The sequence below is a fragment of the Heterodontus francisci genome, chromosome 1 (genome assembly GCF_036365525.1).
Source record: "Heterodontus francisci isolate sHetFra1 chromosome 1, sHetFra1.hap1, whole genome shotgun sequence".
Lineage (NCBI taxonomy): Eukaryota > Metazoa > Chordata > Chondrichthyes > Heterodontiformes > Heterodontidae > Heterodontus > Heterodontus francisci.
In genome coordinates this window covers 24636837-24658322 of record NC_090371.1, presented here as the reverse complement: position 1 = coordinate 24658322, position 21486 = coordinate 24636837, and the positions used below count along the sequence as shown (strand labels likewise).

Sequence of the window (21486 nt, the reverse complement as noted above, 5' to 3'; positions counted from 1 at the left end):
GATTAGAATTGTAGGAGTTTACATTGTAGGTGTTTCAGCCCATTGTGTATATGCTGGAATAATCCAAGATTAACTCCACTGCCCTGATCATCTCTCAGTCCTGTATCTTTCTCAACTTCACATTTGTATCTTTTTTTTTTCCTTGAAAGATACAGTGGTTTCTGACTCAGTTATCCTCTGTAGCTAAGATTTCATGCTCCAGCAGTAACTCTGACAGGAAATCCTCCTAATCAGGAGTTGTGAAGACTGATCATTGACCTGAAACTCTGGTATTCTCTCAACAGAGGCTGCCTGACCTGAGTTTCCAGCATATCTTTTCAAGGACCTTATGGAAGATATATTTGTGTGATCTCCCAAGTCTGATTCTGCAGAGTTCAACCTCTTTAAAATTATACAATTTATTTTATATTGCCTCTCCTCATTATTCCTCCAAAATACATCACTTCACACTTCTCTGCATTAAATTTCATTTGCCATGTGTTTGCCCATTTCACCAGTCTGTTGCCGTCCTCCTCAAGTCTGCTACTATTCTTGCTGTTTGCTACATTTCCGAGTTCTCTGTCACTTGCAAACGTTGAAATTATGCCTCCCATGCTCCAGGCCAGATCATCAATATATATTGAAGTAATAGCCCTAATATCACATTACATTTATTACAGTAAATGGTTTGAAGTACCAATTGCATATTATACATTTGACAAGTTTTTGTGTGGTCTCCAAGTGACTTGTTTTCCTCTTTTGCAGGTATTGATAGCAGATACAATGAGGGGTGTAGAGAACTAGCAAATTATCTGCTGTTCGACCTGTATAATCTGACAAACATTGATTCTGATGTGACTGATTTGCCAGAAGAAGTGCTCGATGGTAAATATGTAACCTTTAAGCTAATTTCTGAACAAACGCCTGAATTATTGAATCTGCAAGGCACCCTTTTTGAGTTCTTAATATAACATTTTTCACCTGTATTGTGTTTATTGAGGTATGGGATGCCAGTGTTGGGAAATTTGAACACTTTCCATTTTGTGTGCCCAGATTTGTAATTGACTACTCATATTGGATGCCAACTGACGCTTTCTTCAGTCTTTAACAGTGCCACAGCTCCTGTTGCACCAGTGTGTTGACTTCCACACAAACAACCAGGGATAGGCACTGACATGTTGCATCACGAACATTTGACAAAACTATTGACTCAGCCACGGACTTGTGGGCAATTAATCTGAATATAAAGTGCAGAGTCAATCTAATGCCTTCAAAACACAGTCTGATTTAAACCACATTTCTCCTGATAAAGTAGCTAAGCATACAAAAATCAGTGGAGAGCAGCACAACTGTATTGGCTAGCCAGCAAGCAAAATCGTATGCAATGCCAGTGCAAATTACTTCTGTTGACAGAATAAAGCTAGCTACATCATGTCACAGGACTGTCAATGGACCTTGTCAGATGACCTTTTGGATTCACGCTGTGTCAGGAGTGCAAATTCATCCAATAAACCATAATACTCGAGGAGAGGATGTTATTGTGGTTATTGAGGTGAGGCAGTAGAAAAATCAGCAATAGGAACAAGGACCATTTCTCTCACTGCTACTTTCACAGGACAGTTAACCTTGTGGTCAATGTTTGTGCAACTTCTCTACATGCTTGTAATATGTGTCTGAAGACAGGGCAGCCAACAAAAGGGCAATGATCTCCAAATCGGGAAAATTTTATAGTCTGGAGTAAAACAAAAACGCTGAGTGGAACAGGAAGGGACAGAGATTAATAGTCGGTAGCCAATATTAGTTTATTCATTTTGACGGGCTATTAAACTAGGTCCTGGATTCTAAAATACAGAAACAACAGTATCTCTGATGGACAAAATGCCATTTGTTCACCGAAGCTAGTGATAAAATTAGATGAACGCAATTACACCTGAAGAGTGCCCTTTAGTTCCTCCAATGAAGACATTCTCTTGAGTTCACTTATGCCTATATCTCAGTCTATTACTGTCGATTCCGATTCAGCTTTGCCAAGATAATGATTAACAAAAAGCTTTTCTTCAAAAAGTTGAGTGGTTGTTCTTGCATATATTGTTCAATTGCAAAATGTTGAGTCACTATCTGTAAGATTGTACTCCAGACTAACCAATTTATGTTCAAGCCAAATCTCTTGCCCGTTAGCTAAGGTGCACTTATAACGTAATGTAATGATATGATCCAGACAACTTTCAAATGACATTGGCCATCCAGGTTATCTGTCCTTCAAACTGGATAGTGAAGGATACACTTTGCAGTTACTGATATTTGAGATACTTGTAAAACTTGTCCTTTTAATCCAATTTGCCGCAAAAAAAAAATCAGTTTATGACTGTTTCTAACATGATCATTGAAACATAATAAATTTTTACTATGTCTTCCCGACTGCAAATGCAGCATGGATTTTGTTAAGGAGTTGTAGACAGTTTATCATTGTTTATTAAAGCTATCTGTTACATTGTATTCATTAACTATTGTATATGGGTCAGCAGCATCCTGTTTACACCAATATCACTCAGCCCCAGTACACCATACTCTTGTATTCGAAATGAACATCTAGTGCTGATCTCTGGAGATTCCTTGGATTTTCTTGCCTGTTTTTCTCCTTTTGTACAAGTTCTACAACAATGTGATTCTAGATTGTTAGCAGTCGAATTGTGACATTTTACATAAAAGTACAAGTCCAGTAACTTTTTACATATCACTGAGCTTGTGTCCCAGGTAAAAGTAACGTGCCAGAACTTGAAAATCGGGACAGTCCCTAAATGACTTTTTCCATTTTAAAATGAGTTTACACAACACAGGCCTTTAAACTTATGTTTTAAAATAACACGAGAACAAAAGAAATAGGAGCATGAGCAGACAATATGGACCATCGAGCCTGATCTGCCGTTCAAAACGATCTTGGGTTTCAACTCCACTTTCTCGCAAGCTTGCCATACCCCTTGATTCCCAGGGAGACCAAAAATCTCTGTATCCCAGCCTTAAATATCTTCAACGAAGGAGCATCCACAACCCTCTGGGATAGAGAATTCCAAAGATTCACAATCCTTTTTAATTTCTCCTCCTCTCAGTCCTAAATGATTGGCCCCTTATCCTGAGACTGTGCCACCATGTTTTAGATTCCTTAACCTTATATGGTTCAATGAGATCATCTCCCATTCTGCTAAACTCCAGAGAATACAGGCCTTATTTCCATAGTCTCTCACTGTCGGACAACCCTTCATCCCAGGGATCAATTTTGTGAACCTTTGGTGTACTGCTTCCAATGCATGTATATCCTTTCTTAAGTGTGGAGACCAAAACTGTACACAGTATTCCAGATGTGGTCTCGCCAAAACCCTGTATAATTTCAGCAATACTTCCTTATTCCTGTACTCCAACCCCCTTGCAATAAAGGCCAACATGCCATTTACCTTCCTAATTGCTTGTTGTACCTGCATGTTAACTTTCTGCATTCCTTGTACAAGCACACTCCAGTCTCTTTGAACATTGACACTTAGAAGTCACATTCCTTTTTTTAAAAAAAATTCTGCTATTCCATTCTTATGACCAAAGTGAATGACTTCACACTTCCCTATATTATACTCCATCTGCCATCTTGTTGCCTATTCACTTCACCTGTCAATATCTCTTTGCAGCCTCTGTGTCCTCCCCACAGCTTACTTTTCCACCTACCTTTGTATCTCAGCAAACGTAGATACATTACTCTTGTCCCTTTATCTAAGTTAGTAATATAGATTGTAAGTAGCTGCGGCCCCAGCACTGATCCTTGCGGCACTGCACTGTTTTTTGCCTGCCAACTTGAAAATGCTCTGTTTATGCCCACTAGTTGCTTCCTGTCTGTTAACCATTCATCTGTCCATGCTAATATATTACCCGCAATTCCATGACCCCTTATCTTGTCTATTAACCTTTTGTGTGGCAGCTTATCGAATACCTTTTGGAAATTCAGGTCTACTACATCTACTGGTTCCCCTTTATCTACGTGACTAGTTACCTCAAAAAACTTAATAAATTTGTCAACCAGGATTTCCCTTTAGTAAAACCATGGTCATTTGTTCCAATCATACTGTGCTTTTCTCAGTGCATTGTTGAGACTTCCTTAATCGATTCCAGCATTTTTCCAGGGATTGATGTTAGAGTAACTGACCTACAGTTCCCTGTCTTCTCCCTCCTTTTTTGAAAAGCAGTGTAAAATTTGCCAATTTCCAATCTGATGGGACCGTTCTTGATTCTAAGGAATTTTGGAAAATCATAGCTAGCGCATCCACTATATCTGCACCTATCTCTTTTAGCACCCGAGGATGTAGGCCATCAGGTCCTGGAGATTTGTCATATTTTCATCCCTTAAGTTTCTCCAAAACCTTTTCTCTGTTGATATGAATTTCTTTAATTTCCTCATTCTTTTTAGCCCCTAGGTTACTGTCTGTTTCTGGTATGGAACTTGTGTCTTCTCCTGTGAAGACCCAAAATATTTGTTCAATGCCTCTGCCATTTCCTCATTCCCCATGATAATTTCTCCTGTCTCTGCTTCTAAGGAACCAATCTTTTACTTCAGCTACTTTCTTCCTTTTCATGTACCTAAAAACCTGATTGTAAGAGCTTTTATATTGCTGGCTAGCTTACTTTCATTCTATTTTTTCCTTTTTTATCAACATTTTGGTGGCCCTTTTCTGGTTTCTAAAACACTCTCAATCCTCAGACTTGCTACTATGTTTTGCAACATTGTAAGCCTTTCCTTTTAATCTAGTACTTATAAGTGCACCTTAGCTAGCAGTTAAGAGATTTGGCTTGAACATAAATTGGTTAGTCTGGAGTACAATCTTACAGATTGCAAGTAAACATTTTGCAATTGAATAATATATGCAAGAACAACCACTCAACTTTTTGAAGAAAAGCTTTTTGTTAATCATTATCTGGGCAGAGCTGAATCGGAATTGACAGTAATAGACTGAGATATACTTAATCCTTAACTTGCTGGGTGAGCCACGGATGGGTCTTTCTGGCTGTTAGAGCTGCACTCATCCAGGCAATTGAAGAGTTTTCCATCACAGAACTGACTTGTGCCTTGTAGGTGGTGTACAGGTTTTGGAGAGTCAGGACTGAGTCATGTGTTGCATGATACCTCGCCTCTGACCTGCTATAGTATAAGTGGCTGGTCTAGTTGAGCTTTTGGTAGTGGAAATCTCTTAGGATATTGTTAGTGGAGGATTTAGCAATAGTGATGTGATTGAATGTCATGGGGAGGTGGTTGGACACTCTTGTTGGAGGTGGCCATTGCCTGGCGCACATGTTACTGCCATTTATCAGGCCAAGCTTGGATGCTGCCCAGGTCTTGATTGTGGGTTCAGACTGCATTATTTGAGGAATTGTGAATGGAATTGAACACTCTGCAATCATTAGTTCTGACCTTATGATTGAGGGAAGGCCATTGAAGTAGCTGAAGATAGTTGGGCTTAGGACACTGCCCTGCAGAACTCCTGCAGCAATGACCTTTGAAATTATTTTTTTCCCTTCAATCGCGCAGTTTGACAAGTACAAGTTCATTTGAATGTCTTTATGGGAAATCTTTTTTCCATTTTTGCATCTCCTTGCATTCACGCATTTGAGATCCGATCATGTGCCAGTCATGCGCCTGCATTCTCCAAGACAACTCTCAGTGGTTTGTGGCCTTCAGAAATATATTTCTAAATTCTGAATAGAGAAGAATTGCTCAAGAACAAAAGAAAATGCAGCTTTTATTTTTCAAAGTACCTATTCTCAATGTTTAATTCAAATTGTCACAGTGGGAAGCTGTGTTATCATTAATCAGAAAACAACTGATGTGAGTTTGACAACAGGAGTATCTTCCAGCGCAGTGGCCCCCATCTGGTATTGTCCCCATGCCTGCACTACATTTCCTTGAGGCTCCTGTTTCTGTCTTGATGTAGTGGTTATAGTTTGCGAGGTCATTGTCAATTGCTGACATCTGATATATCAAATATATCTTGGTCAAGTGCTGGAAAATGGGATTAGAATAGTTAGGTGCTTGATGGCCGGCACAGACACGATGGACTGAAGAGTCTGTTTCTGTGCTGTATAACTCTGTGACTCTAAAATCATCAGCCAATGCAATAGTATTTATCAAGTATGGACACCATCATAGTACATAATTCATATTTCAGCATAAATAATTTCTAGAAACATTACAAAAAGACTGATTTTTCTGGGTTACTAATGCTATAAGATGCCAAACGTTCTTTTATATTCGGAGATTCAATCCCATATTTTTGCCAAAGGGAAGATTACAAAATGATTATTAACCTTGTCAATTGCTAAATGTCATGTGACCTTGACTTCTTTTGTGGCCTCACTAGGAAATAATAGTTTTAAACTTTATTTTGTTCCCTTTCTGTTTCAGATGTAATTCTATTAATCAAGCCAGAGAGTGTTCATCTGTACTGCAACCCTATAAATTATAACTATCTCCTGCCTTATGTAGCGTACTGGAGAAACCTGCACTTACACTGCTTGACAGAAAAAGAAGTAAGTTGTAAAAATGTTAGTGTATCAGAATATTTTAGCTGAGGAAGTGTGCAAGGTTCACCATGTAACATTGACCTTATTGAGATATATTTTTTAGTGGTCGATCTGAAAATCTAACTGAAGAGGACAAATGTAGCATTAAATCCCAACCCTATATTTTTCCACAGTTGAGAATAAATATATAAAGAATCAAGCACAGTTTATTACTGCCAGCTTCAGCACTACTGGAGGTATTCATCCTTGGTATTGTGCCTTGAAACTCGGGTCGTTTGCTTATCTTCAGGCTTGGTGAACATTGCTCCACTTATCCCACAACCCTGCTTTGCCCTTCCTGTTGGTAAGTGGTGGTGGGAAGGCGTGAGATTGGGGCAGCTGATGGGAGTGAATGGGACGGGAATAATGACGGACACAATACCCAGGTGAAGGAAGGTCGGAAGCTGCACTTTGAGTTGGAATGGAAACAGTTTGGGAAGAAGTAGTAGGGTTGGAGATTAAGTTTGGGGTTGTGGGAGCAGACATCCAGTGAAGGTGAGGGTGCTTTCTTCCTGTACTGTTGACTGCAGCCTTCCCCATGTTGCTTTCCACTATTTCCATGCATACTAGTCAGATACCTACTGCTAGTTTGCCAAACATTCATGCATCCTCGACTTCTGGTCCAAAGATCTCCCTGCATTTTTGCAACCCATCACCCCATGGGAAACCCTCAACCTTGGGTAGGACCTTTCACCCATGACGCCTGCATGTTTCTCTGATCCTCCCCATGACAGGCCTGGCACCCTTCATCTAATATGCTGTGTGGCCTCCCTCCTGTGCCACCCCACCCAATTCCCACCAGAAAGGCAAAAAGAGAAAGGATAGCAGAAGAGAATACAGAGAGAAGAGACTAAGAAGCATGAGCAGAGTGACAAAGAAGCAGTAATGTGAAGACAGTTGAAATACTAAGAGATCATGTTATGACTATTCTAGTGGAAGCAATATGTTGGCACATGCAGGTGCCATTGTTGAAGAGGAAGACACAATATAAGAAAAAACAAATCCCAGTCAGGTGCCAGTCCTGACTTGAACTTGAAACTGACCAGTATGTTTCATGCTTTAAAATTCTGGTTGATGTTGGCCAGTTTACTTAAACTTGGATCTTGGCTGCAGTTCATTTGAATATTCGATTTTATGGGCTTAAAAGTTAGAAAAAATGAGATTCTGTATGACCTAGTTATCGATTTCTGCAATGTAGAACAATTACACTTTTGCAATTTTACACAGGTACACTTTTAATAGTAGAACAGTACAGTACTCTATATAGTACAAAAGCAAAATATTGCAGATGCTGGAAATCTGATACAAAAGCAGAAAATTCTGGAAATATTGAAGTCAGACAGCATCTGTAGAGGGAAACACCGAATCAACGTTTCAGGCCTGTAACTTTTCATTAGATGTTCTGATGAAAGGTCACAGACGTAAAACATTATCTGCTTCTCTCTCCACAGATGCTGCCTGACTTGCTGAGTATTTCCAGCATTTTCTGTTGTTGTTCTATATAGTATATTGCTCTTGTCTTGTCCTTCTCAAAGCAGGAATCTTGTAACTTGCCATGAGCAGCAAGCAACAGAGAGATCCATGAGTATGTTTCTAAAAATCAAGCAATTGTGCACTAACTGTTCCTGTGATGACCAAATTTGATGCTGATGTGTTCCACCTTTTGAAAGCTTAATTTAAAAAAAAACAAACCCAGCAAGGAATATCTTTCTAATAAAGGTTACTAAATATTGAGAGGGCCGAGAATTTCAAAATCTGAAGTTTTGAATCTTTCTAACAAACTGCTGAAAAAGTTGGAAACCTTTTCTTCAGTCAGTAAAAATAATTTATTTTCCTTCAAAAGTTTTCAAAACTATTTAGTGCTTAATGTTTACTTTAGAGTCTAACTCAGACAGCCAAAAGGAGTTGCTTTCTCATAATTAGAATCCCAAAACCATGATGATTCTTAGAAAAATATATATTTTTTGATGTTGCATCTATCCTCATCCTTCAAGTAAATTTTTATTTGCCAGTTTAAAACGGGTTTTCCAGATTTTTTTTTTTTTCGTTTTATCATGAGGAACAATCATAGTCCTAGCTATTTCGCGCTGTTACCATTCAGTAGCAACACGTGTGGTATTCACCACTAACGGGATGCTGTGTCAAGCCAGAAAGAGGTCCTGCCTATTTCACAAATGAATAATGTGATATATGAATTTCAATGCGAATGTGATGCTAGGTATTTCGGCCGTACGTCCTGAAGATTGGCGGACCGTATCAAACAGCATGTCCCTTCATCTGTTCACGACAGGCAAGGTACAAGCCTTACCCAACCAGCCTGTGCTTGCAAAACTCAAAACCATGTCAAGCATTAGATGTGATTCCGTGATTGGACAACATTTGCTAAATAATCCTCAGTGTGCTTAGAATTATGCTGACAACCAATTTAAGATTGCCAGTCGGGCTTGCAGTGTGGCGCATTTGCGTGTAATGGAAGCTACATATATTCATACAGAGGGCCCTGTTCTTTGCAGACAGAAATAGCATGTACAAACATTGTACCTGTTTCAGCTGAGTAGAATAAGTGACAGCCATTCGCTGGTTCATTCCTCAGGGCAATGCCTTCATCAATCAGAGTCAAGGTGGCTGGTTTAAATTTCAACAAAGCCAGCTTGACTGTCGCTCATTATAAACTGGTACATTCTCCATGGCAAAGCCTCTACCAATCAGAGTCCACTTGTCAACCAATCAGCACTCTCTTCTCATACAGTATAAAGTTGTTGCTTTTCCTTGCATTGGTATTCTTGCAAATTGTCCTGATGATTGCAGGATGAAAAGCTTCAACAAAATGTCTCTATTTTCAGCAATAATCAAGTTCTGTACTACCAAACGAAAATTTGATGTGTGTTTTGGCATCGCCTTGAGCGAGTAAGATAATTGCCTTGGAGTAATGGGTGGATTATTTTGTGTCAGAGCTGCAACTTTGATCTGTACTTGTGTAGTTTTTGATCTTCCAATTATGTATCACAATGTTCAAACATGAAGATAGTAGTTTGCCTGCCTGCTGGTCCTTGCATAAGTGATGGGCACAGCATGTAACGGAATTTCCTGTCTGTGCACAACCCACAGCTGAATTTAGTTTGAAATTTGTTTCACTTTATATGGCCTCCTCTTTACATGACGTAATACTGAGTTATTGATATATGCAACTTTAATATGTTTTCTTGAAACAGTCTTGGCTTTAGCTATTCTTCCAGAAAATTGTGCAGTGACTTTAATTTAAAAGAAGCAAGATAATATTAGGGAGATATCTTGCAAACCTCTTCCCAAATTAATACTGTTGCAAATATTAATTTTTAACCGACTTCCGCATCTCAGCATACTTTCTTGGAACCACATAAATGCTGAGTTACTGCAGGAGATCTATGTTGTTTGTCACGTTAACTTTTCTAAGAATCTTAAAATGTTGAGTACTTCTGAAGTGCAACCTGTTCGAATGGATATACTGCATGCATATCTCTGGACTTGGTTTCTGGTAAGATGAGTACATGTGCTAAGTTTGCAAAGCTTCTGTGTTTTTCTTGGTTATTACACTTCTGCCTTAATGGGATAGCCCAGCTAAAAACACAGCTCAATCTTACCATCAGAATAATAAATTATGTATTTTGTAGTATAATAGTCCTGTTGCAAATGAAGGCACCTGACTTGTTGAGCAATTTATTGAGAAATATCTTGGTTGGAAAGGTGGAAATGTGGTGCTTCCAACACATCCTGACATGACACTTGTAAATAGCTGCAAAACATGCTTAAAGTGCTGTGTGCTTCACACTTGTAGCCTGGAATTAATGAGCATATTCTAATCTGCTGAAATCATAGATCAAACATTTAAATATTTGATTGAACTTGGCCTCTGTTTACTTGGCAGCATGTAGAGTTTTTGGCCTTAAATAATACATGTTTTTCTTTTACTCGTTCATGGGGTGTGGCTAGGCCAGCATTTATTACGCATCCCTAATTGTCCTTGAGAAGATGGTGGTGAGCTGCTTCTTGAACTGCTGCATTCCTTGGGGTGTAGGTACACCCACAGTGCTGTTAGGAAGGGAGTTCCAGGATTTTAACCCAGTGACAGTGAAGGAACGGTGATCTAGTTCCAAGTCAGGATAGTGTCTGGCTTGGAGGGGAACTTGGTGGTGTTCCCATGCATCTGCTGCCTTTGTCCTTCTAGGTAGAGTTTGTGGGTTTGGAAGGTACTGTTGAAGGAGCCTTGGTGAGTTGTTGCTGTGCGTCTTGCAGATGGTACACACTGCTGCCATTGTGTTGGTGGTGAAGGGAGTGAATGTTTAAGGTGGTGGATGGGGCGCCAATCAAGCAAGCTGCTTTGTCCTGGATGGTGTTGAGCTTGTTGAGTGTTGGAGCTGCATCCATCCAGGCAAGTGGAGAGTATTCCATTAGACTCCTGACTTGTGCCTTGTAGATGGTGGACAGGCACTGGGGAGACAGGTGGTGAGTTGCTCGCAGTTGAATTCCCTCACCCCCTGCCGCAGACCCAGTTAGCTATGCCCTTTTCGGGCTTGGTAAGCCATGGTGCTACCGAGCCACTCGGTAATGGACATTGAAGTCCCCTGCCCAGAGTACATTCTGTACCCTTGCTACCCTCAAGTGCTTTTTCCAATTGGCGTTCAACATGGAAAAGCATTGATTCATCAGCCGAGGGTGTGGCAGGTGGTAATCAGCAGGAGAAACATGGTTATTCTTATAGCTTTTCTTTAAAAAAAAAACACATCATCTAACTTTTAATCAGAGCCACTGGACATCTAATATCCACAAGTTTTGAGTTGTTTGTCACAGTGCAGGTTATCATACAGAAATTTCTGTGTTCTTGAAATATAAAAAAAAAAAAATCCTCATCAACAGAAAATATCTTTCAGTTAACTTAAGGAATCGATCTTTTATAAAATATTTTTGAGCAATTTTACTTGAGGTTCTGCCACAGAATTACTGAAATTTAATTGACTCGGGAAGGCACAGCGGGTACACCTTTTATGAGCTTGCTGGGCACAAACTGTAGCATAGAATCAGAGAATAGAATCTTAAGCACAGAAGGAGGCCATTTAGCTGGTCAAGTCTGTGCCAGCTCTCTAAAAGAGCAATTTAGTTAGTCTATAAAATAGCAGCAGAACAATGCATCTTTCAAATAGTTATTCTAGGGAAATGGGCATCACATGGAAAGATTGGCATTTATTGCCCATCTCTAATTGTTCTTGAAAAAGTGGTGGGCTGTTGCTTTAAATTGTTGCTCTTCATGTGGTGAAAGTGCTCCCACAATGCTATTGGATATGGAGGTATAGGACTTCATTGAAGCGATGTTGAAGGAGCAGTGATATATTTCCAAGTCAGGATGGTGTGTGACTGGGAGGAGAACCTGGAGGAGGTGGTGTTCCCATGCAGCCTCTGCGCTTGTCTTTCTAGGTTGGGAACGGCACTGGTTTGAGCGTTCTTTCATAGATGTTTAGGCTATTTGTCCAATACATAAATTATAATTATCATGCATTATATGAACAGAGTTTTATACTCTAACTGACTGGGCTTTAACTTCTTTCCTCAGTATGAAGATGAAGAGGCAGCAGAGGAGTTTAAAATTACCAGCTTTGTGGATATGGTGCGAGACTGTTATCGCATTCGCGTTCCATACAGCTTTCAGGGTAAAGACAAAAGCTGTTTTCCAATATTATTAGCACAGTGTGATAATTAAGCAATCTACAACAAGTATTTCTATTTAATTTGCCTTGTTAATCTTGATTGTTGAATATCTCTTATTTCTATCCCTGCAACGTAAAATGTTTTGAGCAAAGACATTCAGGCTGGAAGTGCAGGAGAAAAAACTACTCAGCTTCCTTTTGTTTTATACTTGACCTTTCCTTGCTGGTGTAGTGAAATTTGTAAATCTGACCTATTTGGAATTCTGGATGCATTCTGATTAGTGCTGGTGTTGTACCTGTGTGTTTTCAGTTTTGATTTTTCATTAATTTTGATAAACTTCACTTTCTATTGTTCCAAGTAACAGTTAAGTTTAGATAGCTTCTCCAATTTCATCAGTCAGTAGGTTCTGTTTTGTTACTGCTTCATATTTTAACTAATATCTTAAATGTTTATGCTAACATGGGTTGATCCATGTCAAAGCACTTTACACTAAATTACTTTGGAAGTGACTATTGTTCTGTCGGACCACTCGATTAGAAATGAGCTGTGAGAGACTTGGTGGATATATATGTAGGTGCTAAAACATTGAAAGTTTTCAATTTAGTATTTTAAATTTGGCCATATATTTTGAATTGGATGTGGTTGATAGATATTTAAAGGCACCAGAGCATAAGGTTGCGTTTATCTGTACCCCTTGGGTGTTTGAAAGTCTGGGACCATTTTCTTTCTCATCCTACTTGGTGTATTTGTTAATGAAATTATGGCATCTCATTCTGTATTACATTCTGTTCACTTAATTGATCTGTTTCTTAATCACCTCATTGTGCTTATAGTTCTGTACCCATTGCTATTTTTAGGCCATGTTCAGAAGTTTGACATGTTCATTGTTGAGAAGTGGCCCATTGTGCAAGCATTTGCTCTGGAAGGAATTGGAGGAGGGGAATTTTTTACAATGAAACATGAGGTATTGAATTTAATTTTATGCAAGTGTTGTACAAAATTGCAGCTATATAGTAAACACTGAAGTTAACAAATTGAGCAGATTATACGCAAAGTTTCCATAAAGAGAGGTAAGGCAAAATTTATGAATGATTCAAGTTCTACAGGTCCAAAAGCTCAAAAATCAACAAAGCTGCAGATAGCTGCATTAAGGCATTGAAAATCATTGAGATTATTTCTAATTGACCTTCGTTCTTGGAGTGACTCGCTCGTGCCCCATCTCGCTCGCTTGTGTCCAAACACCAAGTTGGGAGGGCTACAACAACAATTTACATCTATAAAGCACTTTTCATGTAATAGTGTCCCAAGGCACCTTACAGAAGCAGTATGAAGTAAGGTATTACACCGAGCCACATACTGAGATATTGGGTCATATGATCAAAGGCTTGGACAAAGAGGTACGTTTTCAGGAGTGTCTTGAAGTAGAAAAGTGAGGTGTTGGGGTGTGGGGAGGATATTCCAGAGCTTGGGGCCTAGGCAATTGAAGGCGTGGCCACCAATGGTGGAGCAACTTAAGACGCACAAGAAGTGAGAATTATAGGAGGGCAGATATTTTTTAAGGTTGTGGGGCTGGAGGAGATTACAGAGATAGGGAGGAGTGAAACCGTGGAGAGATTTGAAAACCAGGTTGAGAGTTTTAAAATCAAAACTTTGCTTGACCGGAGCCAATGTAGATTAGCGAGCATGGGGATGATGGGGGAACGGGACTTGGTGGGGGTTAAAATGGGAGCAGCAGACTTTTGGATGATCTCAAGTTTACGGAGAGTAGAATGTGGGAGACCACGATTGCAATGCACTCCTAGCTGAAGTCCAGAGGTAATGAAGGCATGAATGAGGGTTTTATCAGCACATGAGCTGAAACAAGAGCCATGTTCTGGAGGTGGAGATTTGTGGTCTTCGTGATGGCAGGAATATGAGGTTGGAAGCTTGTTTTGGGGTCAGAGGTTGTGAACAGACTGTCTTAATCTCAGACTGTTGCAGGGAGAGGAATGAACTTGTTTGTTCGGGAATGGAGTTTGGAGCGGGGGCCAAAAACAATGACGGAAAATAAATTACAAGCTATTCATCTTGAAGAATAAGTATTTGGAAAATTAATTTCAACAGAGATGTGTCAACTATTACATCTTGGTAAGGAAATGAGGAGGCCACATATTACTTGGAATATAATATAGGTGGGCGGCGCAGTGGTTAGCACCGCAGCCTCACAGCTCCAGGGACCCAGGTTCAATTCAGGGTACTGCCTGTGTGGAGTTTGCAAGTTCTCCCTGTGACCGCGTGGGTTTTCGCCGGGTGCTCCGGTTTCCTCCCACAGCCAAAGACTTGCAGGTTGATAGGTAAATTGGCCATTGTAAATTGCCCCTAGTGTAGGTAGGTGGTAGGGAATATGGGATTACTGTAGGGTTAGTATAAATGGGTGGATGTTGGTCGGCACAGACTCGGTGGGCCGAAGAGCCTGTTTCAGTGCTGTATCTGTAAATAAAAAATAAAATAAATAAGAATCATAATGAGGGATGGAGGAACCAAGGAAACTGGGACTACAAATGCATAAGTCACTAAAGGTTGTAATGCACGTCAATAAGGTGTTTCGGCCAGGAGAGGAGAGGGTCACAGTCGCCCCTCTTGCCTTTCCTCTTATTTGACCGCAACAGGATTTATTCCTTTTAAAGAGTGGTTCGCTTATATGAACGTGTGAATAAGGAACATAAGTAGGCCATTCGGCACCTCTAGCCTACTCTGCCATACAATTAGAGCATCGCTGATCTGATTGTGTCGCGAATTCCACACTTCCATCTACCTTTGATTCCCTTGCCTAACAAGAATCTGTCTTCCGCAGCCTTAAAATTATTCAATGACCCTGCCTCCACCACCTTCTGAGGCAGAGTGTTCCAAAGTCGCACAACCTTCTGGGAGAAAAAAATTTCTCCTCTGTCCGAAAAGGGCAACCCCTAATTTAAAACTGTGCCCCCTAGTTCTGGACTCCCCCACAGGAGTAAACATGCTTTCCACATCCACCTTGTCAAGACCATTCAGGATCTCAAACTTCAATCAAGTCTCCCCTCACTCTTCGAAACTCCAGTGAAAATGAGCCCAGTCTATCCAACCTTTCCTCATAAGACAACCCACTCATTCCAGATATCAGTCTCGTAAACCTCCTCTGAACTGCCTCTAACGCATTCACATCCTTCCTTAAATAAAGAGACCAAAACTGTGGTCTCACCAATGCCCTGTATAACTGAAGCATAACATCCTTACATTTATTTTCAATCCCTCTCATAATAAAGGATAGCATTCCATTAGCCTTCTTTATTTCTTGCTGTACCTGCAGACTAACTTATTGTGACTAGTGCACTGGAACACCTAGATATCTCTGCACTTTGGAATTGTGCAGTCGTTCTCCGTTTAAGTAATACTCTGCTTTTTTTTATTCCTGCCAAAGTGAACAACTTCACATTTTCCCACATTATACTCCATCTGCCAGATTTTTGCCCACTCAGTCAACCTATCTATATCGCTTTGCAACCTTCTTATGTCCTCTTCACAACATACTTTCTGACCTATCTTTGTGTCTTATGCAAATTTAGCTACCATATCATCGCTTCCCTCATCTAACTCGTTCATATAAATTGTAAAAGGTTGAGGCTGCAGGAGAGAATCGTGTGGGACTCCACTTGTCACGTCCTGCCAATCAGAAAAGGACCCATTTATGCATAATCTCTGTTTTCTGCCAGCCAGCCAATTTACTATCCATGCCAATATGTTGCTCTGCTTACCACTTGTGAGAGTGTTTCACCTTTTACCTTTTTACTGCGATCGTGAAAGAACCAATCGGACAGGTTAATCAGTTTAAACGAGTAAGAGGTAAGTTTGTTAACAATTTAACTCCTATTTAAAAGTAATAACAAAATACGCTACACATTCTCACACACACATTCACATGAGGAACCCATGCTCACAAATAGATTACAAAGTGGGAAGGAGGATTTTTTTTTTTTGGTTGTGTTAAAGTCCAGAATAAATACAAGTTAAATACACAGACTGAGGCTGGATAATTCACCGGGCTTCGGCTGGAGTTGTATTGAAGTCTTGGCTAGTCAAAGTGGACTTTGTGGCTGGCCCGCTTTGCTCAGGGTTTTCTTGGAGGGAGAATTGTAGTTAGCTTTCTTCCCCTGGTCTCTGGTTGTAGCAGTCTGGAGGGCCCACAGTCACCGACAGAATCACAGAATCGTTACAGTGCAGAAGGAGGCCTTCAGCCCATTGTGTACGCACTGGCTCTCCGAAAGAGCAATCCCCTCAATTCCATTCCCTGTCTTTTCCCCATAACCATGCACATTCTTCCTTTTCATATAACTGTCTAATTACCTTTTGAATGCTTCAATTGAACCTGCCTCCACCATGTTCTCAGGCAGTGCATTCCAGACTGCGTGAAAAAGTTTCTTTTCATGTCACTTTTGCTTTTCTTAGCAAATACTTTAAATCTGTGCCCTCTCATTCTCGATCTTTTCACGAGTGGGAACAGTTTCTCTCTATCTACTCTGTCCAGACCCCTCATGATTTTGAATACCTCTATCAAATCACCTCATAGCCTTCTCCAAGGAAAACAGTCCTAACGTCTCCATTCTATCTTCATAACTGAAATTGCTCATTCCTGGAACCATTCTCGTGAATCTTTTCTGTACTCTCTCCAATGCCCTCATGTCCTTCCTAAAGTGCGGCGCCTGAACTGGACGCAATACTCCAGCTGAGGCCGAGCTAGTGTGTTATTCAAGTTCAACATAACTTCCTGGCTCTTGTACTAGATGCCCCTATTAATAAAGTCCAGGATACTGTATGCTTTAACTGCTCTCTTAACCTTTCCTGCCACCTTCAATGACTTATGCAGGAGAGAGAGAGGGAGGCACGCAGCCCTCTGCTGCTGCACAGTCAGTTATGCTAGTCTCTTTTGAGTGTAGCAAATCTCCCAGTTTTTTCAGCGATGGTCAGATGGTTTTCTCAATCCCCTTTGTTTTTATTGAGGTCCAAAGTTTAAAACCCAAAAGCGCACTAAGGTGTCAGTGTTTACCTTCTGGAGGGACATCTCTTATGAATGTCTCAGGATGACTATGAATGTTCCGCTAACAAGGTGATCTGGATAATCTACTCAGTTAGCCAAAGCATTGTTCTGACTGGGCTTCTTGTTAGACTCTGGCTCCGGTTGGGGCCTGGTAATGTGCAAAGGTGTTTCTGATGCAAATTGTAGTGGCCATCGTGGCTGCCAGTTTTAAAAAAAAAAGTTAACTGCAGGATTTTTTCCATTAAAAGTCTGATGTACGTTTTTTTTATTCATTCATGGGACGTGGGCGTCGCTGGCCAGGTCAGCATTTATTGGCCATCCCTAATTGCCGTTGAGAAGGTGATGGTGAGCTGCCGCCTTGACCAGCTGCAGTCCACGTAGGTACACCCACAGTGCTGTTAGGAAGGGAGTTTCAGGATTTTGACCCAGCGAGTGAAGGAACGGCGATATAGTTCCAAGTCAGGATGGTGTGTGACTTGGAGGGGAACATGGAGACAACTGGGGTACCACTACAGCAACAGTAATCATGAGAGGGTGTAATTACAGAATGACCTCTTCATAGAGGAAATTTCTATTCTATGTGTGGACATTGCAATTTATAATTGGTAAACTGCTGACAGGAACTGTATGCAAATACAAGATATTTAAGGTAATTTACCTTTTGTTGCATTGTACGTGGTAATTCAGAGAAAATTACCTCCTGCTATAGCTCTCCATGCTGTCATTGTGCTGTTTGTCCATTTTACTTTATTTTTCTTTTCACTCTCAACCTTTTGCTTCTCTCTCTCCTTTCAGGTGGGATTGTGGGGAAAGGAATGATCAATGACAGGCTGCATTTGGGAGAGAGGTTGTGGAGAAAATCTGGCTCTCTGCAGCTCTGTATCCAATATATTTTCCCAGTCATGAATGCTCCCCTCGCCCCTGACAACCCTTTCACTTGCTCGTAACCTTCTCCCTCATCCTACTACTCCTTTGCTTCCAACACTGCCCCTGCCTCTGCCCCTCTGAGCTACCAGCTGAACTCCTACATCCTTACCTCCTTTGCTATCACTCATCAGTCTACATCCCCACTCCTACTTGCTTCCACCAAGGACAGGCAACGATCAACCTGTTCCGCCAATCTTTACCTATCTGTTTCCCTTAAAGACTTTATTTGCCTTCCAAATTCAACTGTATAAAATCAAAAAGAACTCTGATTAAATTGAGGAAAGGTCCTCACTCTTTGACTTATAGGCAATCACAATTAAAATCATTGCTTGCATCTGTGGGCGGTTCAGCATTTACCTTTTCTAATTGTCAGTCAAACACATTAGATAATTAGTTGACTTCAAAATTCAACTTAGCCATAGAATGATTTACGCCACAGAAGTGGGCCAATTTTTCCAAGTTACTTTTTTAAAAAAAAAACAACTGAGCAAAAACTATGGCTAGAAGATTAAGAAAAATGTCAGTCTTGCTAACAGGAAATGTATACAAATGCAAGATACTTAAGGTAATTTACATCCTGCCAAATTAAGTCTACCACAGAATACAAGGGAGTCTGGATCTAGGTTATTGGGAGAGATTGAGAGAAACTTCAAATGAAAGTATTAGATATCACAAAAGACAGATCATGTTCTTGTGTAATATATAGCTGTTTGCTTTTGTTGATGACTGCATTATAAATGTGGCCATAGGAATTTGTAGTGGTTGGAAAATGGACAGCAGTGTGCTGACAAGAGTGGCATTAATCAGTAAGGTTTTATATCCAAGAAGTGTGCAAGTAAGCTTTTTAATAAGATAGCGATTGTTTCTAATTTCAATGCAATATTCGCTCTGGACTAACCTAGTTTAACGTTCTCACCAGGTCATAATTTTTGTTCCGTTGTTACTGAATGCTAAGGATGAATTAAAATTACACAAAGTCTATGTTAACCTCATAATTTTTCATCCAAAGAGCAAATGCAAGTTTTCTGAGATGTATCTCAGTCTAGGGTTCGCAATTAAACCATATTGGGTGAAAATCGTCTAAGTTTTCTTTCTTGCATTTGTGTTTTTACTTGCATGTATAAAATTAAATTGTGAATAAGTGGAACTGTCTAGTTAGTAGTGATGATTGAGTACATATACTTCTATTTGGTAGTAAGGCTCGAATGCACTGGTTTTTTTTCTGATGGCATTATTGTAGCTCTTAGTTAAACTTTTGTGTAACTTCAAGAAAAGCATGAAAAAATGGTCGTCTACTTTGTTGTCAGTCTTTTTCTTTAAATTGTAGTTGTTTGATGCTAGCGAGGAGCTTTGGCAGAACTATAACAGATTGGATCCAGTCTCTCTCGAAGTCTTGATTACTGAGGTAATTTTATAACCAATACATATATATTTTATAATCCTTATGCCCATTACTAAACTGTGGCTCGACCCACTATGTAATTAGATACTGGAATGTCATGGAGCAGTGCAGTTTCAGTAAAGCAGTGGGTTTGACAATCGTAAATATTGGACACTTAAAGCAGTGCAGATTAAAGTTATATTTCTAAAGTTCTATAGCAAATCCTCTTTATTAATACTAACTTGTACTGTGTTTTTGTTTAAACTTGTTGAAAAAAATTACTTTATCCATATAACATGTTAATGTTTTTGTCTGTAATGTCTTCATTAAAAACTGAAAAATCTTATTGGGTTTAGTGTTTACATTTTCAGGTAATGTAATAGGGTAGATTGTAGGAGCTTAACAATTTGTTTGCTTTAATCTGTTCTTTGTCCATTTGAAATATTTTAGGATTTGATGGCATTTAACAGACAGTGGGCGAGCTTCTTTTCCAACTTTGACATTGAGGCTTCTTCCTCAATACTGGAACTTTCAGAGGCACAAGCTGGAGAGGTGGGAAATAGAATATTATTGCAATACAGTTTATTCCATCAACATTTAACATTCCCATTAGGTAACAATTTTTCAGTTTAAAAAAAAAAATGATGTCTGTACCCGAAAGTAAGTAAACTCACAACAAGTGGAGAGAGTAGAGGCAATGGCGAGGGTGAAAATTGAGAGGGGGGACGTACTAAAAAGACTGGCTGTGCATAGGGTAGATAAGTCACTTGGTCCGGATAATTTTGCGTTCCAGGTTGCTAAAGGAAGTGGAGAATGGAAATAGCAGAAGGGATTGGTAATCTTCTCTGAATATGGGGGAGATGTCAGAGGATTGGAGAGTGACAAATGTGACCCCCTTATTCACGGTTTAAGTACAGGCCAGTTAGTTGAACATCAATGATGGGTAAAATTTTAGAAACAATAATCAGGGAAAACAATTAACACACTCTTGGCGAGGTTTGAGTTAGTGAAGGCTAGCCAGCAAGGATTTGTGAAAGGCAGTTTATGCTTGACTAACCTAATGAAATTTATTTATTCAAGTTACAGAGAAGGTTGATGAAGGGAATGTGGTGGATGCTATTTATATGGATTTTAAGCAAACGTTTGATTTAGCTACCAAATAGAAGGCTGGTTAACAAAATTTGAGGTTCATGGAATAGGAGGGCCAGTGTCCAATTGGATTAAAAAAAAAAAACTGGCTTCAGGACAGAAAACAGGGAGTTGTAGTAAATGGTTGCTTTTCAGATTGGAGGATGGCGAACAGTAGTGTTCCTGAAGGGTCAGTGCTGGGACCACTGCTTTAGTTTGCTATATATAATTGACGTGAATCTTGGAATACAAAGTAGGATCTCAAAATTTGCTGATCACACCAAACTTGAAGGTGTGGCAAACAGTGAGGATATCAATTTCCTGCAACAGGACATCGGCTAGCAGAATGAGCAGAGAAATGCCAGATGGAATTTAATACTGACATGATAGAAGGAATAGGGAGAGGCAAAATATAGTTCATGGCACAGTTTTAAAGAGAGTACAGTAACAGAGGAGCTGCATGTGCATCAATCTTTGAGGCATTGAGTACAAAAGCAGGGAAGTTATGCTGAACTTCTATGAAGCTTTGTTTAGGCCCCAACTGGAGAATTGTGTCCAGTTCTGGGTCACTACACTTCAGGAAGGATGTGAGGGTCCTTGAGAGGGTGCAGAAGAGATTTACCAGAATTCTTTCAGGGATGGGGAATTTTAGTTCCAAGGTTAAGTTGGGAAAAAACTAGAGCTGTTCTCTTGAGAACCAAGGAGTTTGAGGGGAGTGTGCAAGATTATGAGAGGCTGAGCTAAGTTA

General features: G+C 39.9%; 1 protein-coding gene across 2 annotated transcripts in view; it reads left to right on the top strand.

Annotated features, from left to right (window-relative positions):
• dnaaf9 (dynein axonemal assembly factor 9) overlaps positions 1-21486 on the top strand; it is a 265646-nt gene that overhangs the window by 29727 nt on the left and 214433 nt on the right. For both annotated transcript variants that reach the window (XM_068028730.1, XM_068028729.1), the window contains exons 3-8: positions 745-864; positions 6416-6540; positions 12158-12254; positions 13110-13216; positions 19557-19634; positions 20061-20162. In XM_068028730.1, the coding sequence (XP_067884831.1) occupies positions 745-864; positions 6416-6540; positions 12158-12254; positions 13110-13216; positions 19557-19634; positions 20061-20162 (629 nt within the window). The remainder of the gene's footprint in view (positions 1-744; positions 865-6415; positions 6541-12157; positions 12255-13109; positions 13217-19556; positions 19635-20060; positions 20163-21486) is intronic.